This window comes from Podarcis bocagei (genome assembly GCF_964188305.1).
Source record: "Podarcis bocagei genome assembly, chromosome: 16".
NCBI classification, from domain to species: domain Eukaryota; kingdom Metazoa; phylum Chordata; class Lepidosauria; order Squamata; family Lacertidae; genus Podarcis; species Podarcis bocagei.
Window position 1 is genome coordinate 26353796 of NC_138142.1, and position 16423 is coordinate 26370218.

The following is a 16423-nucleotide window of genomic DNA, read 5'->3' on the forward strand; positions in this document are numbered from 1 at the left end:
GTTAAACTATAGTACTCACTCCCACAAGAGGCAGTGATGGCCACCAACTTGTATGGCTTTAAAAGAGGATTGGACAAATTCATGGGGGGCTACTAGCCATGATGGCTCTGCTCTGCCTCCATGGTCAGAGGCAGCAATGCTTCTGCTTATCAGTTGCTGGAATCCACAGGAGAGGAAAGCACTCTTGACTTGGGTCCTGCGTGCGAGTTCTCCGCATGCATCTGAGTGGCCACTGTGAGAACAGGAAGCTGGACTAGATGGGCCCTTGGCTGACCCAACACATTCTTAAGTTCTTACATTTTAAAAACTTGTTTCCCTCTGGTTTACAACCCTGTCCCCCAACCATATAGACATGTGCCTGAATCCATGATAATACTTCCTACACCTGATGAAGTGAACTGTAGTCTTTAAGGTGCCACAAGAGTCTTTGCTAGTTTTCCTGCAAAGTGACATGTAAACACTAGATGCCCCTCTGGAAATCCTTTGAAGTAGTTTAGGCTTAGGGGGTCCATACTTAACCAGTGGGTTTTAGGGCCATGTAGGATTTGAACTCTGATCTCCATTGTAATAACCACCATACCACATTGAGCCCACATTCACAGCATACATTTAAAGCAGGATCCTACCACTTTAAACAGTCATGGCTCCCCCCCCCAATGAATTATGGGAGCCATAATTTAGGGGGCTGAGTCAGGAGACGCTCTCCTCTCTCTCAGAACTACAATTCCCAGATTTCCTTGGGAAGAGGGATGGCTTGTTAACCACTCTGTGACTTGAAGCTCTGGGAGGGGCCTCCTAACAACTCAGCGCCTTTAGCAAACTACAGCTCCCAGAATTCTTTGGGGGAAGCCATGGCTGTTTAAAGTAGTACCATAATGCTTTAAATGTATGCTGTGAATGTGGAGTCAAGCAACTGATGCTTTTCCCCTTCTTTATTTTTCTTTAAAAGAGCTGCTTTTCTCGAAGTTGCAAAAGGGGAAAATGATTCAGTTGTTTGTTATGTCTCTTTTGTCCCTGGGTCTTCCAGGTGTACAATGAGTGCTTCCTGTTTATGGCCTTGACACTTTCAGGACTTGTTCTAAGACAAAGTGTTGTGTGGAAACTTTTCTGTAAGGTGTTCCCTGGGGGTGGGGGGGGGGAGGGCTCCAGAAAAATGTGTTCCAGAACTGAGCTGTTGGATTCTTCCGAGTTCAGTTGCTTTTAGGGCAGAACAGATTGGTGCCATTTTGCTGCCTTAAATGGTGCTGTTTTGCCATTTTAATATACATTTGAATAGTTTCACATGTTGTCCATTCTCACCCATTATTGTACATTTTTATGAATGTGAAATATAATTTTTTGAACTACTACTATCATGGTCAAATGGGGATTGAAGTGGCTTTCAAATTCTACAGGTTCCTGAAGTGTTGCTGACCTTGCTGTAATATATTTGTTATTCTTTAAAATACTACTTGTAATGTCATGGGAACACAAGGTATATGGGGCTTTATGGAGGGAATAATATCATTTCTAGGGAAGACCTGACTTCCAAGCAGCTGTTCCAACATTACATTCCTCATAAAGCTTATCCAGATGTTTAACACTTATCCCTGTAGGTAGAAAGGCAGCATCTCAGGTTGCAGGGTTCTGATACACTCTTCTGTCTGGCACATGCAGACCTTTGAACCCCCACTTTTCATTTAAAATCAGGCTCCACTGAACCCTGAAGTGTGTCTATGATGTATGCAGATTAATCACCCCACCCCATTTTCTCAATGTAAATCTGTCCTGCAAGCTACTTCTGAATGTACCATATAACAAGAGAAAAAAGCAATAGTGTTAATTCTTTTTCTCCTCCTCTTTTTTTTGTAGGCTTCTTTTATTAAACCTCATCACAAATTCCCAACGCATCTGGATTTGCACAGACAAGTGGAATACCATGAACTGAAAAAGCGGCAACAAACCTTTTTTTGTGCTTAGTTTTTTATTTTGTGATTTTCTACTTTTTTGTTTTTTCAAAACGATTTTTTGGATGACAGCACTTTGAAAAACAAGTTGTTTTCCTTTTTTTAATTTTTGGAAATTAAAAAATTAAGCCGCCCCATACCGTGAGGATCTCCGGAGAAGATGGGGAGAAAAAAGATCCAGATCCAGAGGATTACGGACGAGAGGAACCGGCAGGTCAGTTTGCATTAAATTTTCTCTCTTTATGGTGGTATGGGTGGTGGGGAGAATTTGCCATTTCTGCAGAGTCCCAAAGGGAACGTCACTTTCCCCTTGCTTTGTGCTTCGACTTTGCTAACTCTGAAATTGAACCTGTGCTTTTCAGTAGCACAGACTCTTGTGAGTGGTGCATCAATTAAGTGGTTTGGAGCTGCTTGGGAGCCTAGCTGAGTTTCCAGGTCTCTTTCCTGAGACTGGGATGGAACAGAGGAAGGTGCCATATGTTGAGTTGGACTGTTGGCCCATCTAGCTCAGTATTGTCTACACTGATTGGGAGCAGCTCTTCAGGGTCTCCCAGGCTGGGGGCAGGGTCTTTCTCAAGCCTCCTTGAAGGTGCCATTGGGATTGAAGCTGGGGCCTCATGCCAAGCAGATGCTCTGGATCTGAGCAGCTGTGATGGTGGATGAAGTATAGGAACTACAGAGTGTGGTCTTATAGGCCAGGGAGCAAAGGCTGGAAGTTATGTGCCCATCTGGGGAGCAGTTCACACCATAGTTTGTTGTCACTCCCGCACAGCAAAGCAAGTTGATGCTTTCCATAGATTTCAATATCCAAAATTGTCATTGGAAAGATGTGGGGTGGCCTCAAATCAGGGGTCTTGTGCGTTCTGGGATGGAACTTCCTGCCAGAAACCACTGAGGTCGCATTCACGCTACACATTTTCAGCACCCTGATTCCACTTTAAACCATCATGGCTTCCCCCAAAGAATACTGGGAGCTGTAGTTTGCTAAGGGCACTGGGAGTTGTTAGAAGACCCCCCCCTGTTCCCCTCCCAGAGCTTCAATTCCCAGAGTGGTTTAACAATCAATCCCTCTTCACAGGGAATTCTGGGAATTGTGGCTCCGTGAGGGGGAAAGGTGTCTCCTAACAACTCTCAGCACCCTTAACAAACTACAGCTCCCAGGTTTCTTGGGGGGAAGACATGACGTTTTAAAGTGGTATCATAGTGCCTTACGTGTGTATTGCCAATGTGGCCACTATCTCCCCCCAAAAAAACACTCATCAGTACGTTGCCAGGTCTAGCTTGAAGCCTCAAAGCTTTATTTTTCCTTGTCAAGGTCACTGGGGAAGGACAGACATCTCAGAGTCATGGCCCAGAATCAAAGGTTTGTGGTGGTAGGCATGCTTGGCTTGAGGGTTTTTGCTATCTACGCCATCTCTGTCAAGCTCTGAAATAAACCATCCAGGCTCTTTCAGCCGCTTCTTCATAACCTGCACTTTTAAAATATCAGGAATGAATCCAGTGGCCAGGAATATGGCTACCACAAGATGCAGTGGTGGCCAGCAACTAAGGCGGTTGGACAGATTCATGGAGGATAAGGCCATCAGTGACCACTAGCCTTGGTAGCTAGTGTTGTTATCTATTTGTTTCATTTAGAAATTAGTTCCCTTAAAACATGTCATAGTGTTTTAGACCCCCTCCCCCATTCTTCTGATGGTAAATTGTTTTAACTGATTTTAATATCCTGCTTGTGTAGTGTGGTAAATTGGTAAGAGTGTCGGACTAAGACCTGGCAGGGACCAGGGTTCGAATCCCCACTTGTTGGCCATGACATGCACTGGGGGTGACCTTGGGCCAGTCAATGCCTCTCAGCCTAACCTTCCTCACAGGCTTGTTGTGGGATTAAATAAGCGAGAGCTACTTTGTGCTCTTTAGAGAAAAGGGTAGGATCAAAATGCAGTTAATAATAATAAGAAAAGTATTTGTGGTGGTGGTTGTAGTAGTAACCTGCCTTGGGGCCTTCTGCTGAAGACTTGGTAAAATATCTAAGGCATAAAAAACATTGGTAACAGAAACCGTTTCAAGTCCAAAGCAGATACAGACTGGGATAAAAACAACCTTCATTTAAAAGGCTTGTTGAAAAAAAGGTGGGGAAAGAAAGGTCTACAGCAGGCACTGGAAAGACAATACAGGCTGCTGTGCCTCTCAACCCCCGTTGCTAGGATACGTGAGTGGGGAGAGTAGCTGTTCATGTCCTGCTTGCTGGCTTCCCAGTGGAGCATCTGGTTGGCCCCAGTGAGAACAAGATGCTGGACTAGATGGGGCCCCATCTCCTCACAGAGCTAAAATCCCCAAAGTTCTTTAGGAAGAGGGATTGGTTGTTAAAAGACTCTAGGAATTGTAGCCCTTAACTAATTGCACTTCCCAGGATTCTTTGGGGGGAAGCCATGACTATTTAAACTGGCACCATAGCGTTTTAAATATATGGTTGTGAATGTGCCCCCCCCCGCCTAGGATGGAAACCTTGCCTACTTAAACCCTACAGTTTCCTTACCTTGGAGGTCCTCCTAAGCCCCACCTTCCAGAATCAGAGCTCAGTTGATTATATATTTATTTCAGGTGGCTTTTGAGTGGCAATACAATTGCCCTAATTGGGTTTTTGTGCTTCCTAGCTCACCCTCTGTCTTTGGGGTGCAACCAGGAGGTACAATAACATAAACGCTGTGTCTTTATGAACATGGCATTTAGGCAATTTCTAATCTGCTTCCCACTGGCCAGGGTGACTTGGCCTCCTTCAACTCCCATGTTTGTTAACTGCACCATGAGGACTTGTAACTTGCATACTTAAAGCAAGGATGAAAGCGACTACCCCAAAGCAAGCAGATTTGGGGTTTTCAGGGGTGACCTGGAAATCCAGAAGGCTTTTTTAAAAACCCAATTTCTTCTTAGCACCAAAACTACGCACCCTGCCTTGACAGTGTCCTGCACCATGCTTGTTGAAGTGGGGTAGAGGACTGTTAACAACGACAACAACAACAGCAACAATAACAACAACAACATAGAACAAGGTACCTGCTGTTCCATTGCTAGCAGAGGGATTGTTCTGGCAGGCAGCAAATTTGCTGCGGCAAATACTTTCCTACCCTTCAGGGAACCACCCTCAAGGTTGTGAGGTCTTAAAATTAACCCATCGTGACAGATGGCCTAGTTCGATTTCCAGCTCCCCAGCAGGTCTGTTCTCTTGGCAACGGCCCCTTGATGCAGACTGAGGTTGTTTCAATAAACACCTGAGAGCGAGCTGTGAATCCCATTTCAAGAAATTAAAACACCAGCCCTCCTTCCCCTGGACTCCACTGTTGACAAAGCCCAAGGGCAGGAGAGAGTGGTTAGAGAGAAGGCCACATTCACATGTACAAAGGCAAGCTCTAGTGTTAAGGACGTCTGTCAAGCTGCTTTGGGAGAGGGTTAATGAATTGTTTGTTGTTGTTCTTTATCTAGAGAGGCCTCTTCCTCACAGTTTCAACCCCCAGCCCACAAGGCACTTGTGCAAGGTTAGGAACCACTTAGGCCTCATTCATATCAAACATTTAAAGCTCTATGATTTCACTTCAAACCCTCATGGGTTCCCTCAAACTATTCTGGGAGCTGTAGTTTTTTAGCGGTGCTGAGAGCTGTTAGAAGGCCCCTGTTCCCCTCACAGAGCTACAATTTCCAGAGTGTTTTAGCAATCGATCCCTCTTCTCAGCTCTCTGGGAATTGTAGCTTTGTGTGACAGAGATGAAATACAATTAAAACACCGCTATGAGCAACTTTCTATATGAAAATGCAAAGTCAATTAAAGGCTGACATTACATGTGGCTAATCTAACACGTGGCTAATCTAACAGCTTTGGAACACAGTTTCCAAGGGTTCTTCACCATGCATCAGAAGCTTTTAGTGTTGTAGACATTCACGCCTGTAAGGGGAGAAAATTCCACTCATGGGGCACTACCACAAAGAAGGCCCTGCTCCAGGTTCCCCATAATGGGCAGCATCAGTTACTTGGGCTGGAAGCAGCCCCCACCTCTTGATTTTTAGGCCCAACCTGGCTGATGTGGAAAGAGGTGCTCTGACAAATATCAAGGTCACAAGTTATTGAGGGCTTTATAAGTTAATGTTAGCACTTTGATGTGGGCCTGGTAACATATAGGCAGCAACAATAGATTCCATAGAATATGTGTCACATAATAAAATAAATTCTTGTGACTGCATTCTGCACTAACTGCAGAATGGAAGAAGGAACTGAGCTGAAGGAATTGGAAACTGCAGCAAACTTTGCACTCTTTCAATTCCAGATTTTCATTTCAGAAATTCTCCTAGTTTCACCAAAACTCAGAGCTGAGCAAGCCTACTGAAGAATCAAGGGAAGGAGCCTAATAAATCTCCTGGGTGGAAACCTTGCCTCCTGTGCTGGTGTCTGTCTTTTTGCTGATTGTGTTCATCCCTCGTAATAATAATTAGGGGTGTTACTTGATAAATCAACGTAGCGTGATTTTTTAAATCTTAAAAAAGGTGCTCCCAAACTAATCAGATAGACATTTTCCAAATTAAATTGTTTATTACTTTTACATGGACAATTCCATGAAGGATGCCCATCTTGAATGAGGCATTGTCTTCCTGCCCTCGGTTGCCCCCTTCTCTCACATACAGGAGGGAAACTGTCTTGCCTGCTGCAGCAAGTGCATGTACCATCAAAGTAAAGCCTTTTTAAAATAAAAAATGGAGTTTTCTTCATTTGCATCATGGAAGCATTTCGTCATTTGCAAATTTATTATTGAATAAATTAATTAAAACGCACATGATTCTTCCATTAAGATTTCTTTCAGTTGAGTGGCAGCCCTAATAATGATCCCATGTGGCATTCATGCAACACTTGAGAGAGTTCAAGGCATTTTGCATGATCTAGTTCTCAGTACAACTATCCCATGCGGTAGGGCAATAGTGTTAGGGACAAATGTAAGGTTCTGCACTTAGGAAGAAACAGATACACAAATATAGGATGGGGGACACCGGGCTTACTAGCAGTACATGTGAAAAGGATCTAGGGGTCTTGGTGGACCACAAGCTTAACATGAGTAAACGTGTGATGCAACAGCAAAAAAAGCTAATGCTATTCTAGGCTGCATCAACAGAAGTATAGTGTCCAGATCAAGGAACTAATAGTACCACTCTATTCTGCCTTAGTCAGACCACACTTTGAATACTGTGTCCAATTCTGGGCACCACAATTTAAGAAGGATGCCGACAAACTGGAACGTGTGCAGAGGAGGGCAACCAAGATGATCAGGGGTCTGGAAACTAAGTCTTATGAGGAGCGCTTGAAGGAGCCGGATATGTTTAGCTTGGAAAGGAGGAGACTGAGAGGAGATATGATAGCCATCTTCAAATATCTAAAGGACTGTCATCACATGGAAGAGGAAGCATGCTTGTTTTCTCCTGCTCTGGAGGGTAGAACTCGAACCAATGGCTTCAAGTTGCAAGACAGGAGATTCTGACTAAACATTTCGGAAAACTTTCTGACAGTAAGAGCTGTTAAGCAGTGGAACAGATTCCCCTGAGAGGTGGTGGACTATCCTTCCTTGGAGGTTTTTAAACAAGAGGTTGGATGGCCATCTGCCATGGATGCTTTAGCAGATATTCCTGCATTGCTAGATGACCTTTGGAGTCCCTTCCAACTCTAAGATTCTATGATTCTATTATTCCTGTCTGCAATATGAGTATGAGGCTAAGGGGAAGAGGGGGCTTCCCTAGTTAGTTCCTGGCAGGGGCAAGAATGGAACTGCAGGCTTCCAGATTCCCTGCCTTAGTCCTTCATCCTATTATAGCTGTCTTCTTGGTGCGGCGTTTTGGTTTTTATACACACCCCTTTCAGTGCACTTAATTCCAAACAGGACATTATGCTGCCCATAACAAGCAATGGCAGGCAAATTTGGTTGGAGTGGTTTTCCTGTTCCCTTTGGAACAACGGGTGTTTTGAGTTTTACTTCTTAAAAGTTTGGGGGAGCCATTTTGCCTGTAAGAGTAACGTCTCACTCTGAATATGACTGACTTGTTTGAAGGATACTATGACTTGAAAACAGAGACTCTGTATGTACTGTTATTACCCAAGAAAATATTTTAATAAAAGCATATTTAAAAACAAAACAAAAAATGGTGGGGGAAGGGGTGATCGAGGAGAAGAGGAAATTGTGAAAGCATCCCAGTTGTTCAAAGCATTTTGTTTGGTTTGGTTTTTGTAAGGCTAGCAGGAAACTTCCTATTAGCAATTATTATTAAGAAAGCTGCTGGAACTTTTTATTGGAGTGGTCATGCTTTGCAACAGAGGGAAGGCCAGCTCTAGGTGCCAAGGACAAGCTGGATGTATGTCTTTCCATGGTTATTTGAAGCAGTAAAAGTGAATGGAAAATACTTTCCAGTTCTTTGGGGGCTTTGATTGAGTCCAGGTTCCACAATCCCGTCAGGAAGGAGGGGAGGCATCCTGTGTCAGAGTGCAGGGCCAAATCGATTGCCTGTTTCTCATCTCTTTCCATTGAGCTGCTGTTTGTGCAGCTAAGCTTTGCAGGAGAGAGCTGTTGAAGAGGCTTCTTCAGGTTAGCAGGTTAAAGTACCTGGCTTATTATTTATTTTGTTACATTTGTCTGCAGGTCTTCTTCAGTCACAGAACCCAAAGTGGTGTGCATGTGGTCCCCAAGCAGTCACCCATTCAGGCACTGGCCAGATACAGACCTGCTTAATTTCAGCAAGGTGCTGGACTCGCATACCTGCTGGCCTGCTTTTACTGCAGTGTCTTTAGAGCCAGAAATGTTCCCAATGGGAGACATTGCATGTGGCTGGTTCTCAGTGAGTACTGAAAGCATTCTAAAGGTTTCTGGAAAACCTCATAAGGGTAAAGGGACCCCTGACCATTAGGTCCAGTCGTGGCCGACTCTGGGTTTGCGGCGGTCATCTCGCTTTATTAGCCAAGGGAGCCAGCGTACAAGTGGCCAGCATGATTAAGCCGCTTCTGGCGAACCAGAGCAGCGCACGGAAACGCCATTTACCTTCCCACCAGAATGGTACCTATTTATCTACTTGCATTTTGATGTGCTTTTGAACTGCTAGGTTGGCTGGAGCAGGGACCGAGCAACGGGAGCTCACCCTGTTGCGGGAATTCGAACCGCCGACCTTCTGATCGGCAAGCCCTAGGCTCTGTGGTTTAACCCACAGCGCCACCCGCATCCCTGGAAAACCTCATAACAGCTAGCTATTGCTACCTTGCAGTGTGTTTACACGCACACAAACCATCAGAATCTGAGGTTGGGCAGGTGTATTTATGTGCCTTCAATGTATGTGCCTTCACTGTACTCATTTATTCCACCGTAGCCCATTTTGCACAGATGTAGGACAGTGGTGCAAAACCAGCACAAACTCCACAAAGCGCCCTGAAAACGTGCAGATTTTTTTCCTAGTGTACTTTACCAGTGGCACAAAATGAACCATGCAGTGGGAAGGCTGTGTGTTGTATCAAGTGCTAGTCCTACTCAGAACAGGCCCATGGAAAATAATGGACAGGGCTAACTTAGGTCTACTCTGAGTTTAACTTTATTGGATCCAACCCTGTGCCTTAGATCTCATATACATGTGTTACCCTGGGCCTGGGGTCATGATGCATCTGCCACATCTGTCAAGAGATTTAAGTTCTAGAGACTTGGGGATGGCAGGGGGACAAGTTAAGGCAGAAGGGCAGAGGCTCCTAGAGTCTGTGTTTTCTAAAAGCATCCACATCTTCTCCACAAATCAAGATATAAGACAGTGGTGCTTATCAGCAAGAGATCCCAGAAACTCAGGGCTGTCCCTGGTCAAGAGGGGTCACTGAAGATGATGTCCTATTCCAGTGCTGGATTTGACCCTCCTGCAGGGGACATGAGCGGGTGGTTTTTCACTGGGCTGGGAGAGTTGGCAGAAGCCAAAGGCAAGGATGCCGAGCCTGTAATAGTCCCTAATGACATTACAGGGATTTGCAGAGGGGATTTGCCATTGCAGATCAGTCCACTGGTCCTCAGGGCCTGGCCGACCGGCTGGAGAAGCGGCTGGTACCTTGATGTGTTGGGAGGGAGACAGAAATCCTCCTTCAGTTATGCCAGCCTGGACGGTCCAGTAATTCCTTCCACAGTCCTTGGTGCACACGGCTTACACCCTGGAGAAGGAGATTTGATTACCCTCTTCGTCTTAAAAGGTTAATGCCTCCAGATGAGGGTGAGGAGGCCTGACTAAATCCTATCTTAGCCCCAAACTGAGTGAAAGCCTTTTATCATTGTTCTGCCTTGCCCTCCCTTCTTCCTTTCCCTCCCACCCTTAAGAGTTGGCTGCGTTGCTCCAGATGTGAGGTTAGTGCAGCCTTGGCCAACCTGGTGGCTTCCAGATGTTTTGACAAGCTGTTTTGGACTCCAATCACCAGCTAGCACAGCCCTTTTGAACCACAGATCCCGTCAGCCCTAGTCAAGACAGCCCCAGCCATTTCTTCTGCATATCTGTCAGCCCCTAACTTCACCACTACTGAAAAGACAGTGAAGAAATAAGTTGCTGGTTGGGGAAGTCTGTTCAGCAGCAAAATAATATCTGAATGTGACGTATGCATAGATAGGATGGACCTCCATTGCACTATTCCAGCTGTTAAGAACATACTTTTTATTTAATTTATGGTGTTTATCTTTCTCCTTTTTCTACAAGGAGCTGAATGTGGTATACATGGTACCCCCCCCATTTAATCCCCACAACAAACCTGTGAGGCACATTAGACTGTGGCTGACCTAAATTTACACCTAGAGAGCTTCCTGACTGAGTGGGGAATTGAATCCTGGTCTCTCCCAGGTCCTAGCATGACACTCTAACCACTACACCACCACTTGTTCTCTGCAGCTTAGCAAGAGCCTGGTTGCCCCATCTGACCAAGGTGGCTTCATTGAGTTCAGCATCCTGTTTCCTGCAGATCTCCAAATAGGGCTGGGGAAAGACTCTGTCTGAAATGTTAGGAAATGCTGCCAGTCTGTGTGCACAATACTAAGTTAGATTGACCCAATGGTCTGACTTAAATTAAGACAGCATCCTAGGTTCCTAGCTGTTATCTGGAGACATGCTGCCTCTAACAGTGGAAGGTCTGCTTAGGGGTGGTGTTGGCATGGTTATGAGATCCCCTAAACTGGTGGCTTTGGGGGAGTTCAGTATGTGTTCTAAGGCTGCACTCGCAGAAGAATAGATCAGGATTTCATGACATCTGTGGCAAATGATGAGTCTATTTCAGGCGCTGCCTGGTACCAGGACTTGTGCTGGATTTGTGTGTGTTCATTCTGGATGGAAAGATGGTGACCTAGGTAGACACTTTGCTACCTGGTGAGGTTTAGGCTTACTGAAGTTCTTAATCTCTTGTGGGGTAGGTGAGGAAGGTGTCTGTTTTTGGATGTGATGGTTCTAGGAAACACCCTAGAGAGGTCCAATCTGGCCACAGTCATGTCTCAAATGGGATCAGGCATCCTTTTCCAATCTTGTACCCTCCTGGTGTTGTTGGACTACAACTCCCACCATTCTTGATCACTGGCCCTTCTTGACATCCAGTTGTGAAAGGTTGGATTACTACAATGTGCTCTCTGTAAAAGGTAAAGGACCCCTGGACCGTTAAGTCCAGTCAAAGGTGACTATGGGGTGCGGTGCTCATCTTGGCGTTTGTCCACAGGCAGCTTTTCTGCATCATGTGGCCAGCATGACTAAACCGCTACTGGCTCACGGAGGATCGTGACGAGTGCCAGAGCGCACGGAAACACTGTTTACCTTCCCACTGCAGCAGTACCTATTTTTCTACTTGCACCGATATGCCTTCAAACTGCTAGGTTGGCAGAAGCTGGGACAGAGCAACGGGAGCTCACCACCGTTATGCGGATTTGAACCACCAACCTAACGTTAGCAAGCCGAAGAGGCTCAGTGATTTAGACCACAGCACCACCCGTGTTTTACCTGCTTTCTGTAGGGCTGCCCCTGAAAAGTGTCTGGAAACTTTGGCTGGTCCAGAATGCAGCAGCTAGAAGTATTCTGGGGCCAGCAATGCTTTAGAATACCAGAATGCTGGAAACGGCAGGTCCTGCTGGACTAGATAGGCCATTGGCCTTATGCTCTTAGTGAATGTGCAGTAAATAGCTGGTGCCACCTAACCTCCTTAGCGAACAAGTTTGGAAGAATGCTCAATAGACATGTTGTCTAGAAGTGACCAGGGCTTAATTACTTCTTATAATAAATTTCATAATGAAAGACAGGAAAAAAGGGCTCTCTGGGTTAGGAGTTCCACACTGCCAACTGGAGACCCTCTCTTCTTTCTCCATGTCTTCAAGAGGGAGTGCACGGTTGCTTGTGGTCTGAACAGGTGAAGGGGTTGTGTGCCATCTGCCTTTTGACAGCTGAAGAAATGAAACTGGAGGAAGCCTGTGGTTTAATGGGGGAAGGGAGAGATGAACCCTAGGAGGGGCGGTGGGGGCTGCAGAATAGAAAAGAACCATAATTACCTCTGTGCCAAGAAACCTCGCAAACAATGGCAGCATACGGAGTTTGGAAGCCTGACAAGCTCGGTGTTTCCATAGCATCCTGGCAGTGAAGAGGCTGAGTTGTGAATCAGGAGGTCCCTACTTCAAATCTTGCATCTGCCAGGAACTCGCATGGAGGGTGGCTTTGTTAAGCTGTTCTCCCTCAGCGCTCCCCTGCCCACAATATGGGAGACTGACATTCCCCTACTTCATGGGGTTGTTGTGAGGATTTCAGAAATTCATCACGGAATTTTTTATTTATTTACTATTGCTTCTGACAAGGTTTTAGTCTTCTGGGTCGCCAGCCTGTAGCAATCTTGCTTCAAGGGGGTGGTGGTGGGGGAAGTAGCCAGTAGTTTTCACATTCCTTTGGAGGAGTCAATGTGCCTCTGCTGTGCTGAGTTAACATAACATTTATTTTTTTAATTAAAATATTTATATACCACTGTATCATAAAAATATATATCACAGCAGTTTACAAAAATATAAAAATATAACACCAAACAAACAGCAACATAAAAAGTTAAAAAACAAGTTTTAAGGCAAAAAGAAATTTAAAAGGCCATTGTGGGGGGTGCACTCTTAAGCACCTGCATAAGCCCGGAGGAATAGAAAACTTTTCAGCAGCCGTTTAAAAGTTGGCATTTAAAAGTTTGTTACTTTTGGAAAATTAATAAAATATTATTAAAAAAAATAAAATAAAAGTTGGTGCCGTGAATCTCTATCGGTTGAGTGTTCCGCAGCACTGGGCCAGTGACATTAAAGGCTCATTGTTGTCAAATGAGCCCCACCAGCACAGGAAGAGCCTGTTGGATCAGGCCAATGTCTCTTCTAGTTCTCACAGTGGCTGACCAGGTGCCTGTGGGAAACCCGCAAGCAAGACCTGAGCACAAGAGGCATCTCTCCTCCTGTGGTTTCCAGTGAATGGAAGCATCATTGCCTTTGACCAAGGAGGCAGAGCATAGCAGCCATGGCTGGTAGCCATTGATATTCTCTTCCATAAGTTTGTCCAATCCTTTCTCAAAGCCATCCAAGTCTGTGACTATCACTGCTTCCTGTGGGAGCAAGTTCCATAATTTAACTGTGCATTGCATGAAGAAATACGTTCCTTTATCTGTCCTGAATCCTGAGTTGCAGGGAGGCGAGGAGAGAAGTCCTCTTTCCATTCCCTTCTGTTCTTGCAGTGATGGAGAGTTTTGAGATATTCCTGGTTGGGACGGTTTTTTCAGGGTTTATCTGTGCAAATGTGTGCACGTGAACCCTGCAGAAGAAGGCGGGAATGAACTGAAAGAAAAGAAGGTTGTGCTGAAAAGCTCCTAAGTGGTGCTAAGGGCAAATATGAGGAAGGGAGAACAAAATTGATATATTTTTTTAAAAATTAAATTTATTCAAATAAACAGCACAGTACCACGTGTGTATGAAATATTGATACAAATATTGTATGAAATATTGATAGAAATACATAGATGTATAAATTGCATGAATAAATACACCATCATTAAATATTGATAGAAATGAAAAGCTGTTGGGTTGTATCCAGCTCAGACTCAGAGGTGACCTATTGAAATCAATGGACTTGAGTTATTCATGATTGACTTAAGTCCATTTGATGTCAACAGGCCTGCTCTGAACACTCCCCATTATTTACAACAAGGAGAAACTTCTCTATTGAGCAGTATCTAAATTATTTCTAAAATATCAAAGGGTTTTGTGGCACCTTTAAAAAAAGGCTAGAAAATTTTATTGTGGCCAAAGCCAGCCTTCACCAACTTGGCACCCTCCAGATATTTTGGACTACAACTCCCATCATCTGGGGCTGGAAGGGACTTGTAGTCCAAAATATCTGGAGGGCACCAGGTTGGCTAAGGCTGGCATAAGATGTTGTAGATTAGAGTGGACTAGTGCCTTAATAAAATCTGACATATGGCGCAATATCCTTTGCAGCAACAAACCAAACTGTGCGCTGCCTCTTTAGAATGTATAGAAGTCTGGGTCTAGTCTTCAGAACAACAATAAATGGAAGTCAGTCATTCTTAACCTTTTTGTTTGTTTTTGTCTTCAGTCTCTCAGCTGTATAAATGCTGTTTCCCCCCATCTTAGCCAACTACTCTCAGTTTAAGTAGAGCTGGAGAGAGACCCGTCTACTTCCGAGCCACCAAAATAGTTTAACAGGCAATCTCTCATCACAGGGAGCTCTGGGCATTGTGGCTCTGAGAGGGGAATAAGGGGTCTCAGCTCCTTTGACAAACTACAACCCTCAGGATTCCTTGGCGGAAGTCACGGCTGTTTAAAATGGTCTGATACTGCTTTAAATGTGTAGTGCAGATGGGGCCTAACTCAGCAGCTGCTTTGTATGAAAGGGTTGGCTGGGCCCCCATGAGTGAATGAGAAAACTACCATTTTGCCTTAAGGAGAATGCTGCCAAGGCATGTGCAGATCTACAGATAGCAACTCGGATTGATCATGGAGAGAAACCAGAACACAGGGCCAGTTGGAGCCTATGGAGAAGATAGCCGATTTTGCATGCAGATAAGACATGAGCAATGGAGGATCGCCATATCTCATTTTTAAAATATTTCTCTCACGCTGGTCTAAGTACTTCTCCAAAAGGAGATGGGAGTTTTCGTTCTTTAGCAAAAGGTCTTCAGAGCAATGCAGAGTACGTCCAGCTCTTCTCTGTTGGAAGGGGTGGGGACAGACTGATGGAGAGAGTGCCTCTGAGCATGTATAAAGTGCTCCTTCTACAGGGCTGACCTTACCATTAGGCAGTGAGGTGCTCTTTTTGTGAGGATGAGGTAGAATAATTTTTATTTCATTTTATAACGTATATAAGAGAGAGCAGTTACAACAGCAGGTGAAAATTAAAAGATGAAAAACAAAACTATAAAATAGTCACATAGAATATGCACATGGGTTAAAAATTACAAAGTCCAAGTAAAGAATATCAGCATTATCTGATCATCAAGTATAGTTCCAGATTTGCCAGGCTTGTGACGAGGGTTCCATTGAAAATGATGGCTCCATTGTATATATGACAGTGAGGTCATGAAAGGGCAGCAAATTGTTGTTTATGTAATTTATTGCATTTTTACTCCTGGGGAGAGGCACTTGTGGGATTTTCTGCCCTGAGTGCCAAGATATATTGGCCAGCCTTGAGTATTACGCACCTTGACTTGGCAGGGGCAGGGAGACGGTACACAGGGGATGTTTGGTTGGGGGCACCAAATGTCTTGCTCTAGTCCTGCCCTTGTCTGAAGAAGCAAAAACTATTAGCCAAGATAAATGAATAGTACTTCCATGTGCTGAAGAAGCATATCTGGAATACCAGGCATGGAGGTAAACAGAGGAACGGCTTTCAGAGGTGCTGCCTGGACTAGATACAACCTCACGAAGGACTGAACAGATTTTAGGCCAGGGAGGTCTCTCTCCATGGCAGTTTGCTACCTTTAAATGGAATATCCAGATTTAGGACCAGTGTACCTCAAGATGTCAAGATGTCAGGGACAAACACAAGGGATTCTCACTTCCCTGTCCAAGAGGAAATACCTGTGTGGAGTGGGTTGCTAGAAAAGATGACCTGACCCAACATAACAGAGGCCTTGTACAGAGACATTGTACAGAGACATTGGTCCATCTAGCTCAGTATTGTTTACACTGACTGGCAGTGTCTCTCCAGGGTTTCAGACAGAGAGTCTTTCCCATCCTCACTTGGACATGCCAAGGATTGAACCTGGGACCTGGTGCATGCAAAGCACATGCTCTAATACTGAGCTACAGCTCTTCTCCAGAGGCTGCTCTTATTAAGGGTTCAATGCATTAACCAAACTCCTAAAGAGAGGATTGTCCAAACAGTTAATTTTTATTTTCGATTCTTTTTTGCGAGTAACTGCTAGGAAAGATGGGCTGGTAACA

General features: G+C 44.7%; 1 protein-coding gene across 5 annotated transcripts in view; it reads left to right on the forward strand.

Annotated features, from left to right (window-relative positions):
- Positions 1-16423, forward strand: part of MEF2D (myocyte enhancer factor 2D) — a 143143-nt gene that overhangs the window by 73951 nt on the left and 52769 nt on the right. For all 5 annotated transcript variants that reach the window (XM_081175551.1, XM_081175553.1, XM_081175554.1 and 2 more), the window contains one exon: positions 1852-2160. In XM_081175551.1, coding sequence (XP_081031677.1) covers positions 2107-2160 — 54 coding nt within the window. In that variant the 5' untranslated portion in view covers positions 1852-2106. The remainder of the gene's footprint in view (positions 1-1851; positions 2161-16423) is intronic.